Genomic DNA, 20,771 nt, shown 5'->3' with positions numbered 1-20,771 from the left:
CTCTCTCTCTTGCTCTCTCTCTCGGTCTCCCTGCTTGCTCTCATTCTGTTCAAGGCTTTCAAGAGCATCAGAGGATGGGACAGTATTAGAGCAGGAAAGTGGAATCTTCTTCTGTGCAGGGCATCCTCTGTGTGTGTTGCCCCCCCGGTCCTTTCTCTTTCCTCAACCTCCTTTTCTCAGAGACAGGAGCTTGTCCCCTCCCCCCATCCCTTGACTATGGCGGTGCTGAGGCTGAGGCTGAGGCAGAGGCAGCGGGCTAGCCCGTTAGCGTCTGTTACTCCTTTGTCTCCCTGCGTGCAGCTCCCACAGAGGAAACCGAGTCTGAATGATGGGCTCTCCCTGCATTCTCATGCTAATTAAGCTGGAGGATTCCCCCTGGGCCCTCGGGGAATTAGTTTACTGCCCAGACACATAAGAAAGACACAACATGTGTATACTAAATCAACATGGGGATGTATTACAGATTAAACACAGCGCTACATATAGGGACAAGGAACAGCAAGGGATATTTGATCTTCTGTACAAATGCTGTAGATATCAGTCTAGCATTTCAACATGGGAGAAGAGAATATATGTGCACAGATGTCCTGAAATGACAGACCTTCAAGAGCTTTTCCTCACCGAGTGACGGTTTCAACACAACATCCGCTGGGGCACAACAAAGGGGGCCGTCCTTCATGCCAAACAGGCTCATTAATTTTCTCAGAGGTCGTTGTGGGTCTCTAGTCTAATAGCTTCACAGACATCTGTTAACCCTTGTCACTGGAAAGAATGACAACAAGCGCGGGGGGGGGGGGGGTTAGGGTTGGGGGGGGGGGGGGTCCCTGAATTTACAAATAGGTCACAGGCCGGGTCTGCATATGTACACAGGCAGGAGATTTCTCTACATTACCAACATATTATGAGGGGAGACCACATGATTCCAACTGGTCTAGTTCATCTGGACATCTTCTGTACCCGATAATGAAGCAGGAGACAGAGTGGTGACACATCCCCCCCAAAACCTCCCCCTCAAAACCTCCCCCTCAAAACCTCCCCCCTCCTAGCAGTTGGTCTGATCCAAGCCCCCCCCACCCCCTCCCGCCAGAACCAACACACACTCTGTCCCTCTGACTTACGGGCTCAGACAAGATAAACAAAATAAGGATGAATAAATAAACGAGGGCAGACAGGCCAGGTTGCAGTCCCTCGGCTAGGGATCACCAGCGCCACAGACAGGAGGAGGAACTGCTGGGTCACTCCCCTTGAAGGCCACGGTCTAATGCAGCTTGCTTCGTCGGTCATGTGATCTGGAGTCATGTGGACCTTGAGCTGTGCATGTTATTTACACTGGAGAGAGTTAATGGAGAGAGCTCTGTACTTAATCACCCCAGTCAGGCTTGGCTTTCTGTGCCGAAACACTCTCCTATTCGCTGCCCTCATGTTTACCGCTCTCAAATTCATCGGCTTGCTGTCATTTTCCTGGACGGGATGCGAGGCTTAATGCCGTTTTAGTCTGATGTCAACCGGGTGCCAGGTCTTTGTCACTGTGTCTCTCACATCACCACAAAGTCATCCTCTTCCCCATCCTCCTCCTCTCTGCATCAGGCCTACATTTACATTTAGTCATTAAGCAGATCGCTCTTATCCATCTATCGATCTACAGTAAGTACAGGGACATTCTCCCCGAGGCAAGTAGGGTGAAGTGCCTTGCCCAAGGACACAACGTCATTTGGCACAGCCGGGGAATCAAACCAGCAACCTTCGGATTACTAGCCCAATTCCCTAACCGCTCAGCCATCTGACTCCATCCTGGCAGGCAGGGCTTCTGAAGCCTTCACTCCTCTCTCCCAGCTCAGCTCATGCAGCAGGAAGCACAGGATACATCGCAGATGAAGGGGACATGCGTTTGAGCCATTAAACATTCCCTCTGTCAGCACGCACTGACAGCATGAAAACTGATCTGAACTGACCAGCAGATGATGAAGGGGAGCCAAAATAAATCTTATGTCATTACAAGTAGGAAACAGATGCTGGGTGGCTGAATACATGACAAAAAAAAGATGGTTAGATGGATGAATGCCTGAATGGATGAATGAATTGTGGGTCATAATTCTGTCAACAAGGTGCAAGGCTGTGGAGGACCTGGGGAGTTTAGGCAGCTGGGATACAGGGTTGCTGGGAAATGTTTAATAGTGTTTAGTGCTGCGGTTCTGCAGAGCTACATTAGTGAAAGTGAATTATAGTCAGCTGTCTGCACCAGACACCGAGGAGGGGAAGAGGGAAGATGGGGGGAAAGAGAAAAGAGGTAAAAAGGGAGGGAGGGGGTGGAGAAATCGGGAAAGGAGGAATCTTAACCTTTGACTGCCATAAAACTGATGAACAGCTGGCTCCCGTTCTTTTTGTATGACCATTTGTAGACGTTTACCGTAGTGTTGTAGCATTGGTGCATTGTTAGTAAACAACCCTCACCACCTGTCATGTTGGGTCGTCCAACAGCTGCCTCCTGTGTCTGAAGACTCCATCGCTAATTCCTTCGTATTTGATGGAAGATAGGCGGGTTGAAATATTACTCACTGAAATGTAAAAAAAATATATACCCTGATTTAATCTGCGCAGCCACGTGAACTGTTAACATGCTCTATTCAATTTATCAACTTTAATTTATTTCCTTGTTTACATTTTCCGCATAAACAGGTGCAATCCACATTTTTCAAAATAAGAGTTTCTGACAAACCGTAATAATTTCCCAACCTAGAACCACATTGTATACTCACAAATCACACTTTTCTATACATCAAGGTTAGCATTAAGAGAAAGCTTGAACAACTGTTCTGGTTACCGATATTATATAATCTATAACTATTAAAAAAATACAAATGTGAACGTAATTTACGTTTTCCATTTTCAGTGGCATTCAGGTGATAATAATGCCTGTTAATAACCACAGCAAACTATTCAACAGTGACACAAACACTCCACTTGACAAAGCAAGAAACCTCAAAATCTCTTTTGAGCATTGCCCTTGTCTGTGAGTCAGGCCAGTGTGCAGCATAGATAGTGGCACCTTATCTCACCATGTAATGTTGAGACAGTCTGGATCACTTATCTGTTCATCATACAGACCCAGAGATTTAAGAGAGAACCAAGTTGCTCCAGACAACAGGCCTGGCTCAGGTTGCTGCCGCTCGATACTTATTCGATTGCGTGCCCATTGCTACAGCTCCTGCAGGTCAAATGACTGGGAGACGTAGCTCACAGACGCTAAGTGGTCCATTAATCAGGCTGCAAAGATTGTATGGGACAGGCTGAGCTGGCCTGAGCAGAGCTGGGCCAGAATCAACGTGCCGGGTCAAGCTTGTGTAGTGAGTGAGGCTTGGCTGGGCTGGGTGTGGGAGGGCAGGGCGGGGGCTGGCCGAGTCTGGGCAATCATGACCATATGTACTTCAGCCCTTCCCCTCTATAGTCTGGGTGTGTGTCGTCGTGGCTCACTGCCCCAGATTAAGAACCCACAAAGCCAGCTTTACCAGCAGTTTCAATCCCTGCTTTTAAAATCAAATGAAGGGTAGACTAAGTCCTAAAGCGACAACATCTCTTTGGCTGCCAAATATTCCCAGGCAACCCATCACCACTCTAGAGAGGTAAGACCAGGGCACCATGCTACTCCAGGATGACAAGTTCATTTTCCCCATGTGAAATATCACTGCTCAGTAAAATGCTTGGGAAATTACGACCCTGAGACCACTGTGCGCAGAGGGAAACATCGCGTTCAAACAGCGTGATGATTAATATGCCAATCTAATCAAATCCTGCCGACTACTGCAGAATGCATTATGAAGAGCAGCACTGTAGCGGCTGCAGAGCCAAGTCATCATCCAGACATCCAGTCACTTAACGATGCAGGCCATGAATACGAATGGCAGAATGCTGACCGTGCAGCAGCTGGGTGTTCAAGCCTGAATCTCACCTCTCCAGATGTTGCTTTCAGATGTGCTCCAGCTTCCCGTGTGAACTGCAGCTAATCATGAGGAAAGGACAGAAGGTAATGTAGGAGCTGAAAACACTAGCGCTTGTACAGACACTTATACTGTTCAGGTTTAAGAACTTGACCTTAGGAGAGTCAGGCCCCCACCCACTGCCACCAAAGTACAATCCAGAATCCATTAACACTGAAGGCATCCTGACCCATCATGTGACACATCATGTGACACATCATGTGACATGTACTGTTGAGACGGACCCTGCAGGGTGAGCCCATTATAACCCCGTCCATATGGGCCCTCCATCTAACTACACGTTCCTTCTGTCCTTTTGTGCTTTTACATTGACACATTTAGCAGACGCTCTTATCCAGAGCGACTCACAGTAAGTACAGGGACATTCCCCCCGAGGCAAGTAGGGTGAAGTGCCTTGCCCAAGGACACAACGTCAGTTGGCACGACCGGGAATCGAACTGGCAACCTTCGGATTACTAGCCCGATTCCCTCACTGCTCAGCCACCTGACTCCTTTTAATTACCCACTCTAAAATATACCCGGCTGAAAACAGGTTATTTTCCAAATTTGGGATTCAGTCAGCGTTTTTAAAGCATTTCGGTGCATTACAATAAGTCGTTTTTATAAAGCAGCCACATATTCATAACAGTGATAGTCTTTATTCCTTTCATCACACTCATTCACTGCTGGTAGATACTTGTTTACAAAAGTTTACACTTTTAGAAAATAGTGCAGAGTCGCAGAGACACAGATGTATGAACAACATATCACAGGAATAGAGTAGCGAAAATATACACACATAATTGGCACATCCAAACAAGCTTCGTCAGGTGCTTTGCATAATGTTTCCTATTCATTAAGGACCACAGAAACAGGCACATTTGCAAATGCAGCAGCTTCAACACAGGTGCTTCAGCATGTCCACAGCGGCTGTACAGAGACGATCACCCCCTGGGCACCCCTCCCCACGTAGGCCAAGGATCCAGCCCTTAAACCATCTAACATCTCTGCACTGAGAACTCGAAGAACCACAGAAAAGAGAATTTGTTCACACTCAAAAATAGTTTCGATTTTCCCCAAGCAAAACATGTGGTAAACGCAGTACACAGTTTAGTGCAATTAGCCAGAGATGAATCACTTTTCAATACTATGACATTGCGAAAATGCAGACACAGAATGATAGCGTTTAATAAATTACTAGATGTACAATAATTTGGAGCAACAGCGACATCTACTGGTTATGATCAAAAACCCTCAAGCAGCTCTTTCAACAGACACATAAATAAAATAATTTGAATATCTCTAAGCCTTATTTCTTCCCTTTAGATTATAGAATGAAGATGTTGCATTTCAAAAGAAAACCAAGAATTCTTAGCATAACTTTCTTTTTGGTGGTGTTTGTTGATTGAGGTGGTACCCTGAGAATGACAACAGGAGTGTCATCTTTCCACGCTCAGAAAAAAAACAAAAGAAAACCGTTGTGTTTGATCTCTATACTTCTATATGACATTTTTCCCTGTTCCCTCTCCTTGTTCTTCCAGCCACTCAGCTGGTTCTCCTCTCGTCTCCTGGTATGAAGTAGGGGTTCTCATGGCCCTGGACCAGGTAGGAGTAGCGTGATGGATTCTCGCCTTTGAATGTATTCATGCTGTCTGTGGTGACATCATAGGACCCCATCTGCAATGGGAAATTGATTTGTGATAATCGTCAAAAGACACACAGAACGCACACAAGCACCAAAGACAATCCAAACCAACATGCAGCAAGAACACTAAAACAATTCCAAAACTTTTTCTGTTTGTTGCAAAAGCTGTTTCGAACTGTCAGTTAGTCAATCACTGACTGTTTGCATCACCCAAATGAAAGCTCACTGCTCTTAAAAGCAATCTTTGAAGTAAAGCCTTTGTCTTAGAAGTACTTGGGGGTACTCTAGTGTACTATCGTGTAGTAGTAGGCCTAGGAAGTCCTCTCCCAGCATCAAGTGAAAGATAGAGTTCATTCGGCAGCAGCGGGTACACAGACGTGTATACTTACCTTCTTTTGTCCTTTAAGCATGACGAAAAACCCCTAAACCAAGACACTGGGAGTCAGGCAACACAGGGAGAAGGCTCATGCTCACTTAAGACTAAAGGAGACTACTTTTTTGAAGAAAGGAGAGGACAAAAAGATTAGTGCAAGGCTCTGGAGTACAACCAATTTTGGTCGCACATGCGACCAAAATTTGTAAGGGTGTAACCCCAAAAAAATCCTAGGTCGCACCGGTGCACCTAGCGTCCTCGCTACCTTTCCACGACCGAAGCGTTCTCCTTTGACGGAACTCACACTCATGGTTGGATCATATTGTGGTCTAAACCAATCAGAGACAGAGACAGGGCGGGTCTTTGCCTCTGATTGGCTGTGATATTCTTGTAGGCCTACACAGCTTGTGCTGTGTGATTGAAATTACGACCTGAGCACCAGAGAATCAGTTACGGCAATCAGCATCAGCAATCTAAACACAAGAAAACAGGCAACGAACAATGAAAGGAAATAAACCCATAGAGAGTTTTTTTCTTTAAGAAAAGTAGACTAGGCCTGTTCCCCCCCAACACTCTCCCGGTCAATGCACCGACAACAGCCCAGACATGGAGCTAGGAGCGAACCCATGGATCGAACCCATGGATCGAACCCATGGAGCGAACCCATGGAGCGAACCCATGGAGCGAACCCATGGATCGAACCCATGGAGCGAACCCATGGAGCGAACCCATGGATCGAACCCATGGAGCGAACCCATGGAGCGAACCCATGGAGCGAACCCATGGAGCGAACCCATGGAGCTAAGCTAGAGAGTGTGGCAAGCTGGTTTAGCCAAGGCCAAAGGGCAAGAAGGCCAAATTACAGGTTTTGGCCATCTGAAGGGCATGCGACAGCAAGGGGGGACCCACTATAAGACTTTGAGCCATGAAATGTTAGGTCTCAGTGCAGGGAAGCACTTTTCAACAGTAGCACTTTCAATTTTTTTATGTTTTATTTTGCTTAAAATGTTTTAGTTTTGCAGCTCAGTGAAGCACTTAAAAGATTTTACATTTTATATACAGCATAATTGTGCTTCAAATAAAAAAAGGATTTACCTACACCTTATTCTTGTTTACAATCATTTACATAATATATATGAATGTATATGGAGCGTGATAAAAAGGTGACCTTGAAATTGTGGCGTTAAAGGTCGATGCAAGGAATAATTTGGGTGCACCTAAATGTTGTGATGGTGCACCTAAATTTAAAAAGTTAAGCGCACCAGTGCAACCAAGGCAAAAAGTTAGTCTGGAGCCATGTTAGTGTGTTAGCAAGCAGTCCAGAGCAAGACAGACAAAGCCACCAGTAACTCACCCCTCCGTTGGTCTGCGGCTTCTTCTCCACCAGGGTGTGGGTGCTACCCCCCTCCGTCATCTCCATGGAGGCAGGGTCCCAGTTGGTGGTGGCGCGGGGGATGGTCAGGCCTTGACCGGGCCAGGGACCGTGGAGGTCCTCCACATTGTAGGGACTGCTGGAACTGCTGAACTCAGGCTTCTCTGTGGAGCATCTCCTCCTAAAACACACACAGTGATTGGAAATACAGTCAAAGAAGATAGAGTGGGGGTGAGAGGAGGAAAATATGGATGATAAACAGGGGAGCAAAGGGTTATTGTATTCTCACCTGCAGTAGTATATGAGGAGGGCCAGTACTATGATGAGCAGTACTCCTCCCAGTACACAGGAAATGACCACCACCGCCAATAGAGACGCTACACACACACACACACACACACACACACATACACCTTTACACATGAGCTCTCTGAAATACACACTGTACACTACACGAACCTCACAAAGATGTCGTCAAGACAGCATCACTTACAATCATTGCAGTTGAATCCAGAGTAGCCAAATGAACATCTAAATGACAAAAAAATAAACCAAACGAAAAAATCCTTTACGTAGAACACTCCAGTGGTCCTTGTCATGCATTTAGTTATTGAAAACACAAGGGGGCGCCAGTCGTTATCCATGCATGGTTAAAGTTGTAACAGAGGCAGTACCAGTCTGAGGAAAACAATAGATGGGAATACTCACGGCTGACACATGTCTCTCTCTGCCCTCTGACCACTGGGACAAGCTACGGGATGAAGGACAAGGTTGTTTGTTTTAAATCATGGGAGTCAGGTGGCTGAGCGGTTATAGAATCGGGCTAGTAACCAGAAGGTCGCTGGTTCGATTCCCGGCCATGCCACATGACGTTGTGTCCTTGGGCAAGGCACTTCACCCTACTTGCCTCAGGGGGAATGTCCCTGTACTTACAGTAAGTCGCTCTGGATAAGAGCGTCTGCTAAATGACTAAATGTAAAGCAAACTAAACATAATAGTCTTCACAGAGGTGCCGACATGCCTTTTAAGAGGCATCCTTATAACCTTATGAGTAAAGACAGATTTGACTGCTCGCAAAATGAAATCTGACCACATTTAAAGTGCCAAGCATGGGGAGCAAGGGAATAAAAATGTATTATCGTACAATAGTTCTGTTTAAAACCTTTCTGATTACGATCACAAGTTCTCTTTTGGATTCCAGGAAAATCAGAATCAGAATCAGAATCAGAAAGGGATTTATTCGCCATGAAAGTTTGCACAGACAAGGAATTTGCTTTGGCAGGAAGGTGCATACAATAAACATATACCTAAAATTTAAATATGTGGACTAACTATACTAAGGGTACATAAACGTACATAAAAGGACCCATAGATGAACCATAAGTTGTTGGGTCTAGGGGGCTGGTTGGAGAAATGGCAATAGCACTTGACCTTGTCTGTGTCTCTCCCTAAGCATTCTCTCTGTCTCTCAAGTACGCATATCCAAGCATTTGAACACAAATACATTCTCTTGTCTGCAAGTTTGCCATTTTGTTCAGCTTTGACAGAAGACCAGCCGTTACCTTTCGGTATCTCCTCCCTTTCTAGCTCACTTAACATGAAAGTCTTTGTCATGTGTGTGGTGTCGATGCTACGATAATTTACTGTAGCGTCAAACACAGACTTAGACTCTCGCTGGCACTCACCTCTACAGCTGAGATTCCCATAGGGGTGGTTGGAGACGTAGCCAGATTTACACGTGCACCTGACCGTGCCCTTTTCATCCTTACAATTTGTGGTGTGGACGTCACAGCTGGTCAAAGGGCCCTGGTCACACAGGCTGGTGCCTGACAGACAGCGGCAGAGACAGAGGCACACCCGGTCAGAATCATCCTAGTCACGAGAAGCCATGTCAGTGACAAGACTTTCAGTGGTGTTTGATTTATGGGAGGTAAGCAGTAATACACACACCGCGAAATGTAGCATTTTTCAACAGGCTGTTGGGGGAACTCTCCTTGATGGCCTTCTGAATTGCCAGGTCTGTGGAAACCTGGCTGGCACCGGAGCCTGGCTTGAACACGTTGGACACCGTCGCTCGCACGCTACCTGGTCTAGGGGGGAACAGAGGGAGCGTTACAGGAGCCCCGACCGCCAGAGAAGAAACGCCAAAATGTCGTCATGGTCAAGACGAGGCACGGCTAATGACACTTCACTGTGTCTCTGTGAAACGGCACTTACTCTAGCCGCACTACATCCGTCCGAAGGAAGCCAGGCAGATCCTTCAGTGCTTTGTTCATCTAGAGATGGAACAGAGTGGTGGAAGTCAGGGCTGGGCTGTGAGGAGATCTATACTGGTTACCATCGCGTGCAACGTGACTCAAACCTACCACTTGTGAGATGTTGTGTGCTGTGGTTCGAAATACTATAGATGATCTGTTGCTCATCTCTTTTCTGAAGGTCAAGGACATGAGATGAAGGATTCCGGGGAAATCTGGGGCTAAAATGGCAAAAAGATGACTGTTATCATCACCACCACAATCCTCACCATCTTCGTCGTGCTCATCAGTGACAGAGTTAGGGTTAGGGTAAGGCTTGCCTACCTTGAATGCAGCGACCCAGTGAGACATTGTAGTAGTATCCAGACAGACACTGACAGGTACCGTTGAGACAGATGCTCAGAGATGGACACGGCTTGGCGGGGCAAGGTTCTGAGGAAAGGAAAACAGTCATTACGTTTTTAACTTGAATTTAGCAGACCCTTTTATCCAAAGGGGCGTACTTATAGTGCATATAAAAGGTTCAGTAGGAAAATCAAGGATCAGTTAGGAAATGCGGTCTGGTCTATAAAACGTATTCATCTCACATCGAAGCTCTTTTAGTTCGTGGAGATGGCTGTGGTTCTACAAATCATGCGTGTGCAGTTTAGCAGTAGATGGTACCTGGCGGGGTGGTTGGAGGTATGGTGGTGCTGCTCGGAGGCTGGCTAGTGCCAGGTGGAGCCGTAGTTGTGGTAATGCCAGACCCTGTTGTCGGACCAGGAGTCTGTGTGGTGGTGGTTTCACTGGTTGGTGTAGAGGAAGAAACAAGGGCTGTGCTCGCGGTAGTTTGGCTAGTAACTAGTCCCAAAAAAAAACATCATTCATCTTAACATTGTAGAAATACACCTAAGATGCATACTGTATGTATTATCTGTTCACTTTATATGAGCTTTTTTTAATAGAAGCAAAAATCCTTAAGCCTACCTCCTGTGGTTGGTGTCAGACTGGGGTTGGCTGAGGGGCCAGGGGTGGTGCTGTTTTCGGGCGCTGTGGTGGTGGAGGTGGGGGGTGTCTGTGGAGATCCATCTGTGTCTGTGCTGCTCGATGTTCCAGTTGAGATGCTGGTCTCAGACACTCCTGTGGTGGCGGAGGTGGGGGGTGTCTGTGGAGATCCAGCTGTGTCAGTGCTGCTCGATGTTCCAGTTGAGATGCTGGTCTCAGACACTCCTGTGGTGATGGAGGTGGGGGGTGTCTGTGGAGATCCAGCTGTGTCTGTGCTGCTCGATGTTCCAGTTGAGATGCTGGTCTCAGACACTCCTGTGGAGGCGGAGGTGGGGGGTGTCTGTGGAGATCCAGCTGTGTCTGTGCTGCTCGATGTTCCAGTTGAGATGCTGGTCTCAGACACTCCTGTGGAGGCGGAGGTGGGGGGTGTCTGTGGAGATCCAGCTGTGTCTGTGCTGCTCGATGTTCCAGTTGAGATGCTGGTCTCAGACACTCCTGTGGTGGTGGAGGTGGGGGGTGTCTGTGGAGATCCAGCTGTGTCTGTGCTGCTCGATGTTCCAGTTGAGATGCTGGTCTCAGACACTCCTGTGGTGATGGAGGTGGGGGGTGTCTGTGGAGATCCAGCTGTGTCTGTGCTGCTCGATGTTCCAGTTGAGATGCTGGTCTCAGACACTCCTGTGGTGTCGGAGGTGGGTGGGAAGGCTGTGGAGTTAGTGATACCTGTGGCAGGAGTTCCTCCAGTCTCTCTGGTCACTGTGGTCTGGCTGTTTTCCGTGGTCTCTCTGGTCGTTGTTCCTGAGGTGACGGTTCCGTCCGTGGTCACTGTGTCTGTGTGAGCAGTCTGTGTTGTTGTTGTCATGGTTGAGCCTGGCCCACTGGAGCTGCTGGAAGAGACTGTGGTGCTGCTAGGGACAGCCTGTGTACTTCCTGATGTGCGTGTGGTCACATCAGCTGGAGTGTGTTCTGTTCCAGTGACAGAGGTGGACGTGTCTGGCTGGGGGGTTTGGGGTGTGGGTACGGAGATGGCCGAGGGGGTTTTAGTGGTGCGCGTTGCCGATGAGGCCGTCGAAGGCTCAATCTTTACTGAAGTCGAGGTGGGGGGGCTGTCTGTTTCCACGGTAACAGGAGAATGAGTGACGGGGGAAGTCAGGGTCTGACCAGAGGAAGTCATCTCTGTCGTTCTGTCCCCCGTGCTGAATGGCGAGGTAGCTCCGGGTTCCGCAGCGTCCGTCACAGTGGTAGACATCGTCACCCCCGGGCCTTCCTTTGTTGTACTCGATATAACTGGTTGAGTTGTGGCTCCAGCAGGGCTTGGCCTTGGGCCTGGGGACACAGAGGGGTCTGTCATGGTGGTGGAGGTGTCCCCATGAGGGGTGATGGTAGGGGAGGGGTTGAGAGAGGTGGTGGAGGTTGGCTCTGTGCTGGTGCCCGACGTGGCTGTATTGGGGTCAACTGGGTTTGGGGCTGAGGCTGGGTTGGTGGAGGTGGACCTGTCCGGTTCGGTATGGTTGGATTGGGTTGGCGTCCATGGAGTGTGAGAGGATGGTTCTGTGGTGGGAAGGCTGCTGGGGCTATGAGCATCTGTAGAGGGAGCCAGACTGGTGGAATCTGCCCCTAGAACAACATGACAGAACATTACATTTACATTTAGTCATTTAGCAGATGCTCTTATCCAGAGAGACTTACAATAAGTACAGGGATATTCCCCCTAGGCAAGTAGGGTGAGGTGTCTTGCCAAAGGACACAACGTCATTTGGCACGGTTGGAAATCGAATCAATTGGCAACCTTCAGATTACTAGCCCGATTCCCTAACCGCTCAGCCACCTGACTCCCTGAAGAACACAGAAGTATGTTTAAGAGCTGCGATAGCCCCTTCACCTTTGGTTTGTCCCCACACATTGAATCAACCTTGTTGATATGACACTCAAACATGTCATAAACCTACCCACCAGTATTCCAACTCTTAGTACTGGAGAGCGGTGAATAATTTGATCAGATGAGTTCAGATGAGTTGCTGTTTTGCTATGCAAAACAATTTGCACAAAAGGTACAATGTGTCACGAAAGTGACACAGGACTGACTAAAACTCAACAGAATGAGCATCACAGTTTTAATTTCAACTTCAACTTTCAACTTTATTTATCCTTCAAAAGGAAATTAGTGTGCAGCAGGGGTCAGAAACACATACACAGACACAGAACAGCATCGCCAAATGCCAACAGCATTGCACAACACAGAACACACAATGGAGACACACCTTCCTTTAAGATATAAGTCCGTCGTGACTCAGTCATGATCCCTGGCCAAGTTCAGTACAAACTCTTGTTGCACCATTTACATTTAGTCATTTAGCAGACGCTCTTATCCAGAGCGACTTACAGTAAAGTACAGGGACATTCCCCCCAAGGCAAGTAGGGTGAAGTGCCTTGCCCAAGGACACAACGTCATTTGGCCCGCACCGGGAACGGAACCGGTAACGAACCGGTAACCTTCTGATTAATAGCCCGATTCCCTAATCGCTCAGCCACCTGACTCCTCTTGTCGCACCACTTGTCAGTCTTATGTGTTTTTGTGACGTCTGTCCCCATTGCATCTCAGTTCACCCTCCCTACGTTCTTCTTGTGTATTCAGTGGCCTCACCGGAGCCAGGAAACAGTGTCTCCCTCCACTGTCACGCCAGCATCCACAGACGAAAAACACCAAGGAGGACAACCTACACTAACGTTGTTTTCTATCAATGATTACATTATTTTCCAGGAACACAATGTGACAGTGTACACATCACCGGATGTGACCTAATGGTGTTATCGCATGATAACCAAAACGGCGTCGGATGAAACGCCACAGGAAAGGACTCACCTGACAAAGGCTGGCTCATTGGTCATTTGTATCAGAGATAGTTGAGATACAGCATGCTGCCATGTGCACACACTCCCTAATCACACACACTCCTTAACCACACACAAAGTGTATGCCAAAGTAAATAAAAGACGATATGATAAATCAAATAAAGAGTGGAAAAAATCGAAAGGGACTTTTATGTTGAAGATGATGTTGAAGGTGAATGGAATTTGTATTGTTTGCAATGGTGGTACATAGGGGTTAGAGTGAGGACATGGGTTCAGGTTGGGTAAGGAAGGCTCAGAATGCGAAGACAGGGAGAGGCTTGATGAAGAGGATGGTTGAGGAGCTCCTTACTGTAAACACAGATATATCAATCTGTTAGTGGATCATTTGGATTAAGAATTAAGAGCAATAGACTAAAGGATTTTGGAGATTAAGAGAGATTGAGATTTAAACTAATCTTACTAAAAAAACAGAGATGGTGTACTCTGTTGTTACGTTAGAATGTATTCTGAACAAAGACAATGCCCAGTGTTCCTCATGAAAAAGTATCTGTTGACATCATAAGCATCACCATCAGTAAACAAACGACAACCCCATCAGCGCTCCCTAAACACCACCGTTGCCAGGGATCCTATGACAACAGAGAGGAAGTGATGGAGAGGACTTCAAAAGGGGATGGGAGGGTTTCGGAAGGAAGTGTGGAGGGCTGGAAAAGGAGGTGGAGAGGAGGTTGGAAGGAGGTGGAGAGGAGGTGGGGAGGAGGTGGAGAGGAGGTGGTGAGGAGGTGGGAAGGAGGTGGAGAGGAGGTGGAGAGGAGGTGAGGAGGAGGTGGGGAGGAGGTGGAGAGGAGGTGGAGAGGAGGTCGGGAGGAGGTGGAGAGGAGGTGGGGAGGAGGTGGGGAGGAGGTGGAGAGGAGGTGGAGAGGAGGTCGGGAGGAGGTGGAGAGGAGGTGGGAAGGAGGTGGAGAGGAGGTGGGGAGGAGGTGGGGAGGAGGTGGAGAGGAGGTGGGGAGGAGGTGGGGAGGAGGTGGAGAGGAGGTGGGGAGGAGGTGGAGAGGAGGTGGAGAGGAGGTCGGGAGGAGGTGGAGAGGAGGTGGGGAGGAGGTGGAGAGGAGGTGGAGAGGAGGTGGGGAGGAGGAGACAGAGTCCAATCTGGGCAGACGTATCCGACTAGCAGGTCCCTCTGTACAATAATTATGGAAAACAAATATGAGATTGCAGTTTCTTTGTTGACCCAATGCAAATAACTTTTTTAATGAAACCAAAGGTCGACAAGACTGTTTGAGGAACGTTCAATGCGCTTCTTCATGAGATGGAACTCTAGTGGCTGAGGATGTTCCAGTGGGCAGAACATCACACGCCTAGAAACCGACCCACATATGTTCCTCTTCCTGTTTTATAATCATGTTGATGAGAAATGCAGTAGTTCTCTTTGATTGTACAATACTTCTGCATACACCTCAATTCATGCGAGAGACCAGGTTATAACAAACACTGTAAAACCAGCAAAACAAAAGGAGGAAGTTCCCATATTCCAATACAGCTAAGAGATGACAAGGTCAGACATAGCCCCCAACAAGCCCACCCTCACTGAGACTGGCTCTTGTCAATGTTCTCCTGAAGTGAACCTACCCACTGTATTCAAATCAAATTAACCAATATTTTCACCTCTCTCCCTCTCCCCCTCTACTACCTACACAGGAAGAAAGGGGAAGAGAGGTTTGCACGATTGAGGGACTAAGTCCGTTGCCAAGAGAGACATCCGTTACCAGCTGCCAAAGCTCTGTTCCTTCAAAATATCACTGAGAGAGAGAGAGAGAGAGAGAGAGAGAGAGAGAGAGAGAGAGAGAGAGATAATAGAGAAAGAGGGAGAGAGAGCGCGAGAGAGATAATAGAGAAAGAGGGAAAGAGAGGAGGGGGAGAAAGATAAATAATGAATCAAAAAGAGGGAAAGGAGCAAGACAGTCTGGCAATGACGCTCTTCTGTCATCACAATGGCACACATCACAGTTTTTCTTGTCATGTGACACAACAAGCCTCCTGCTAAGCACCTGCACACGGGCCAACGGGCTGTCCAATACAAAGTCACCTTGCCTCTTGTCTGCCCCTTCACCCCAGCCCTCCACCTTCTACCTTCCTGTCCACATAGCGCACAGCTCTCCCAGCAAGAGCTTCCTGTTCTCAAGGAGGATGGTTAAAAAGCCCAGGAGGCATCGTGAAAGTTCCAGAATGCTTCAGACACCCTCAGTCACTTGGAGTTGCCACGGAAACATCTCCAGCTTATGGGGTAGGGATTAGGGAAGCGCGTTCCTGAAATAGTTTTTATCGCATCCAGCAGCACTGTGAGAAAGAGGGACCTGATTAAGGAATGCACCCAGAAGGTTATGAGGTTCCTGACCCCTCGGAGCCAGGAAGAGCCTAAGGCCACAGGACAGAACCTCATGAGTGTCGTCATGGTTACCTCACATTACAGCCATGTCAGTATTCACATACTAGGGGCTGTTTACAAATAACACACCAGCACTGATCACTAAGGAATTCAGTAACAAGCTTAAATTCAGGAGAGAAAAAAAGGATTTGCTGTAAACCTGAATTAGGGTTACGGCTGAAAACATTCAAGGTCGAGGTCCCATAGAAAGCTAATGAGAGTCAGCATTTCTCACATATTGTGTCGGGTGCTTGTTGCGCTCCTAGAAAGGGGAAAAATGAACGCGCTTCATTCTTGCCACACAAATGGGTACGCAGGTCAGCTTCCTCCAGCCTGGAGAGCCACAGTAGCTCTCTCCCCACAGAGTAGCTCTCTCACCACAGAGTAGCTCTCTCCCCACAGAGTAGCTCTCTCACCACAGAGTAGCTCTCTCCCCACAGAGTAGCTCTCTCCCCACAGAGTAGCTCTCTCCCCACAGAGTAGCTCTCTCCCCACAGAGTAGCTCTCTCCCCACAGAGTAGCTCTCTCCCCACAGAGTAGCTCTCTCCCCACAGAGTAGCTCTCTCCCCACAGAGTAGCTCTCTCCCCACAGAGTAGCTCTCTCCCCACAGAGTAGCTCTCTCACCACAGAGTAGCTCTCTCACCACAGAGTAGCTCTCTCACCACAGAGTAGCTCTCTCACCACAGAGTAGCTCTCTCACCACAGAGTAGCTCTCTCACCACAGAGTAGCTCTCTCACCACAGAGTAGCTCTCTCACCACAGAGTAGCTCTCTCCCCACAGAGTAGCTCTCTCCCCACAGAGTAGCTCTCTCACCACAGAGTAGCTCTCTCCCCACAGAGTAGCTCTCTCACCACAGAGTAGCTCTCTCACCACAGAGTAGCTCTCTCCCCACAGAGTAGCTCTCTCACCACAGAGTAGCTCTCTCCCCACAGAGTAGCTCTCTCCCCACAGAGTAGCTCTCTCACCACAGAGTAGCTCTCTCACCACAGAGTAGCTCTCTCCCCACAGAGTAGCTCTCTCACCACAGAGTAGCTCTCTCCCCACAGAGTAGCTCTCTCCCCACAGAGTAGCTCTCTCCCCACAGAGTAGCTCTCTCACCACAGAGTAGCTCTCTCCCCACAGAGTAGCTCTCTCACCACAGAGTAGCTCTCTCACCACAGAGTAGCTCTCTCCCCACAGAGTAGCTCTCTCCCCACAGAGTAGCTCTCTCACCACAGAGTAGCTCTCTCCCCACAGAGTAGCTCTCTCCCCACAGAGTAGCTCTCTCACCACAGAGTAGCTCTCTCACCACAGAGTAGCTCTCTCCCCACAGAGTAGCTCTCTCACCACAGAGTAGCTCTCTCCCCACAGCCGCTACATCAAAGCAATGCAGCGGACGCCATTTCACCAAGAGTGACCGCATCATGGAAATGAGTAGGAGCTTTCATTTTCACCACCATCTCTCTCTTCCCCCGCTCCCTCCCTCCCTCCCTCGCTCCCTCCCTCCCATTCTTCTTCTCTCTCTGAAAAGATATTTTCCTATCTTTGCTGTTTCAACTCACTGAGACTGGCTGTATAATAGATAAGGGTGGTTAGGGAAGGCCAGTTCATGTTTGTTCAGATTCCATTGTGTGCACGTCTTAAGTTTGTCTCACATAAGCTTGTTTAGCGGAAATGTTTTGGAGAAGAAAGGGAGTGATCCTACCTTGACAACCAGTCTCATTATCGGAAAATCGACAGCCAACATGTTTGATACTGTAAGATGGTTCATAGCGATATAGAATACTATATGAATTTGTAAGGGGAACTGTTATATTGCATTAAGTTAGTTTTTTCCTCTCTAATGATCACAAACAGCGAGATATTGTCCGTTCTATAAATACAGCAACACTCAAAGAGAGGAACATTTGCAAGTGACTGATGCCCGTAATTGACATGAAAGGGCCCCTCCCCCTTCCTGCTGGGACTGGCTCTATCCTGACAGACACTCTGCAGTCTGCATCTGCATGAAACGCATCTGCTCCACATCTCCAGCTCTTCCTGTGCCTGGCCAGCCAGGCCCTGATGCCTGACACACACACACACACACACAAACAACACTGACAGCAGGAGAAAGTAACACAGCTCGAGGTGTTTTTTCCCCCCAGCCTTCTCAGAATGTCTGTCACACCAGGACACACAGAGCACAGGGGCGTGGCCCGGCCTCAGCCGTAGGGGCTCAGCTCGTGTTTTGCTGTTTCGTCGCTCTCAACCCGTTTCTCCCCTTTTTCTCATTTTCCTGCTTAACAGTCAACGGTTGTCACAATAAGACCTGGGCCGGGGCGTGTGTTGGTGTGAACACAGAGAGCTCCTCCAGGCCAGCCAGGCCTCAGCTAACAGATGGTTCCTTGGAGCACCGTTGGCTCTCTGGGCATCCGCACATATCATATCCTATTAAAGCTCCGCCAGCACATGCTTTCCAATTACTGGGGGAGATTTACAGCCCCAGAGAGAAGCCCTAATCCAACAGGATACCACAGGGAGGGGGAGAGAGACAGAGAGACAGAGAGAGAGAGAGAGAGAGAGAGAGAGAGAGAGAGAGAGAGAGAGAGAGAGAGAGAGAGAGAGAGAGAGAGAGAGAGAGAGAGAGAGAGAGAGAGAGAGGAGAGAGAGAGAGAGAGAGAGAGAGAGAGAGAGAGAGAGAGAGAGAGAGAGAGAGAGAGAGAGAGAGAGAGAGAGAGAGAGAGAGAGAGAGAGAGAGAGAGGGAGGTAGAGAGAGAGAGAGAGAGAGAGAGAGAGAGAGAGAGAGAGAGAGAGAGAGAGAGAGAGAGAGAGAGAGAGAGAGAGAGAGAGAGAGAGAGAGAGAGAGAGAGAGAGAGAGAGAGAGAGAGAGAGAGAGAGAGAGAGAGAGAGAGATGTGAGTGGTGATAAGCAAAGGGAAGCATAGAAGGTAGAAGGCAAAAGTGGACATGAAAAAGGATGTCAGATAGAGAGTGGGGGAGGTGAACAGGAGCTACTGCTGGGCACAGACAGCCTGAAGACTCCACGAGACTCCATTAATTAGCGACATGACACAGAGAGTACAACACAGGGACAACCAGTCGCCCGCTAGCTGACCAACAATGATGCAATCAGGTGCTTTGCAGTACTGGAGATTTACTACTGTCCACTGATCAGATTAACTTGTCCATGCCTGGGGTTCGTCTGCACACACAGACCCTCACACACTCCCCCCTCTGAACTAATCATACACCCTCAGTCTCTGAAGCCTGAGTTTAATCACACTTTAAAAGGAGGGTTGATTACTATAGGGTGGGTGTGTGTTCTCACCACTGAACAACCCAATGATCTTCCGTACAGACCTTGGCTGCTTTGCAGTACTGTATTTAATGGAGTGTGGGACAAAATGACTAATCACAAAGTGCTGACACATAAATCTTGAGAATGCCTTTAAAAGAGAGGGGAAGAAGTCAGGGGTGTACGAGCTGAACATTTGTCTCTCGAGGAGAGCTCTCTCATGCTTTAGGATCTGGAGTGTGTGGTGCCAGGCTCGGTGGAAAAGGACCCGACCCTCAGGGACTCAGGACTTCCTTTCATCTGCACCTCTTAACCGCAACCTCAGACACACTCAGTCATGCCCTGCGTTGGAGCCTTCTTCAGCCTCTCTCGCTCGACGTAAAAGAGCCGTCAAAACCCATGACAAGAGACTGCGCCATAAAAACAGCCCACGGGACTAAGGGGACCTAGCAAGGGTTGTACACATGACAGCAGTTCCTCTCAGTCCTTGGGCACGAACCTTTAACTTCTCATCCGTTCCCCCCTCTCTCCGGGGCACGAGAGAGTCAGGGGACATAAAGATCCTCGCAACAGCCGTACACAAATAACTAAGGCTCATAGAAATGGCTACAGTTTGGTTCAATTCGTTTATACACATGAAGATTCCACAGTAACCTTCAGCACACTGCTGGAAGCTAAACTGCTACAATGCATGCATTTGCTTGTGTCTTGGCCCTGCATTTGCCCTCCTTGAATCATGCTATACAGTCAGTCCACCAGTGACTCACCAAGCAGTCCTGACTGCTATTTGGAGAGGTACAATATGGGGAACCCCTTAAAAACCCCGATGAATAGGAACTGTTGTTACACCAGTTATCTTGAAATAGTGGAATCACTGTTAACTAAATTCTTTCAATTCAAAGTTTTTTTGCAAGAAAAAATATTATGATGAAAATCATGTGACAACCTGTTGATTTGAAAAGCTGTCGGCTATTTTCAAAACATGAGATAGGCTATTATTTTAAAGAAAATGAAAATCTTTTCTTACCTATGCCAACAAATAAGATGAACAGGATGATCGGTTGGTGACAGTGTAGTAACATTTTAACGGAACGACTTGTTCGGCGTCCGATAAAACGGTATGAAGCAGAAGTCCGACGAACGGTTTGATGCGTAATAACGGTCTTGGAGTGTCTACTTATGACTATCCGCGTCTGCCACAGGTGGGTCTATCTGTGGCCGTTTAGACGTCTCAGAGCATTAAATGCCTAGTCCCTCCTCACATGGGGCGGGACATGCTCAGTGATCGCTTTCGTGCTCTGGGCCAGCCATATAACGCACAGAGAAGTTGAGTTCCTGGACTACCGCTATTTTTGAGACGGCGCAGTTAACTCATTTGTTTTTTGTGTTGCCACTGTGCAGCTTGTTCAATATCGAAAAAGACGAGTAGTAAATTTGGCACGGACAATACATATTTGTTTTGTTTTTAACAGAATAGCATGTAGACCCATAAATAATATTACATGAAGGCTTCTGCATGGCCAATTCGATATATTAAAAACAAAGGCGTACACAGCTAGGCAAATAGAAAGCATATTACATGGTTTCTCAACAAGACAGGCTATCTCTATTGCTGTCCTCCAAATGATATATTGTA

The 20,771-nt window shown here is 48.0% G+C and overlaps 1 protein-coding gene across 3 annotated transcripts; it reads right to left on the bottom strand.

Annotated features, from left to right (window-relative positions):
* Positions 1 to 4,613: 4,613 nt before the first annotated feature.
* On the bottom strand, positions 4,614 to 20,320 carry si:ch211-198m17.1 (uncharacterized). Of its 3 annotated transcripts, none has more exons than XM_067233698.1 (13): positions 20,163 to 20,320; positions 10,586 to 12,217; positions 10,283 to 10,459; positions 9,944 to 10,051; positions 9,731 to 9,840; positions 9,582 to 9,640; positions 9,315 to 9,454; positions 9,050 to 9,190; positions 8,073 to 8,115; positions 7,858 to 7,895; positions 7,654 to 7,741; positions 7,347 to 7,545; positions 4,614 to 5,651 (listed from the first exon to the last, which is right to left on the bottom strand). In XM_067233698.1, the coding sequence occupies exons 1-13, from the start codon at positions 20,215 to 20,217 to the stop codon at positions 5,520 to 5,522; spliced, it is 2,922 nt and encodes a 973-aa protein (XP_067089799.1). In that variant the 5' UTR covers positions 20,218 to 20,320; the 3' UTR covers positions 4,614 to 5,519. The 3 variants fall into 3 exon arrangements, with proteins under 3 accessions (XP_067089799.1, XP_067089800.1, XP_067089801.1); XM_067233699.1 differs by lacking the exon at positions 4,614 to 5,651 and adding an exon at positions 5,664 to 6,041; XM_067233700.1 differs by lacking the exons at positions 4,614 to 5,651; positions 7,858 to 7,895 and having other exon boundaries at positions 7,369 to 7,545.
* Between the last annotated feature and the right edge of the window lie 451 nt (positions 20,321 to 20,771).

This window comes from Osmerus mordax, chromosome 3 (genome assembly GCF_038355195.1).
Source record: "Osmerus mordax isolate fOsmMor3 chromosome 3, fOsmMor3.pri, whole genome shotgun sequence".
NCBI lineage: Eukaryota > Metazoa > Chordata > Actinopteri > Osmeriformes > Osmeridae > Osmerus > Osmerus mordax.
Note: the sequence above shows the minus strand (reverse complement) of the source record. Positions and strands in the feature narration are given on the sequence as shown.

Bases quoted from the DNA above. Each gene is read 5' to 3' on its own strand.
- si:ch211-198m17.1 (XM_067233698.1), bottom strand. From the start codon at position 20,217: ATGTTACTACACTGTCACCAACCGATCATCCTGTTCATCTTATTTGTT. The intron at 9,191-9,314 runs GTGTGTGTATTA...GCTGTCTGTCAG, and splicing joins GAAAAATGCTACATTTCGCG to GCACCAGCCTGTGTGACCAG. The intron at 5,652-7,346 runs GTGAGTTACTGG...TTCCCATTGCAG, and splicing joins AGCCGCAGACCAACGGAGGG to ATGGGGTCCTATGATGTCAC.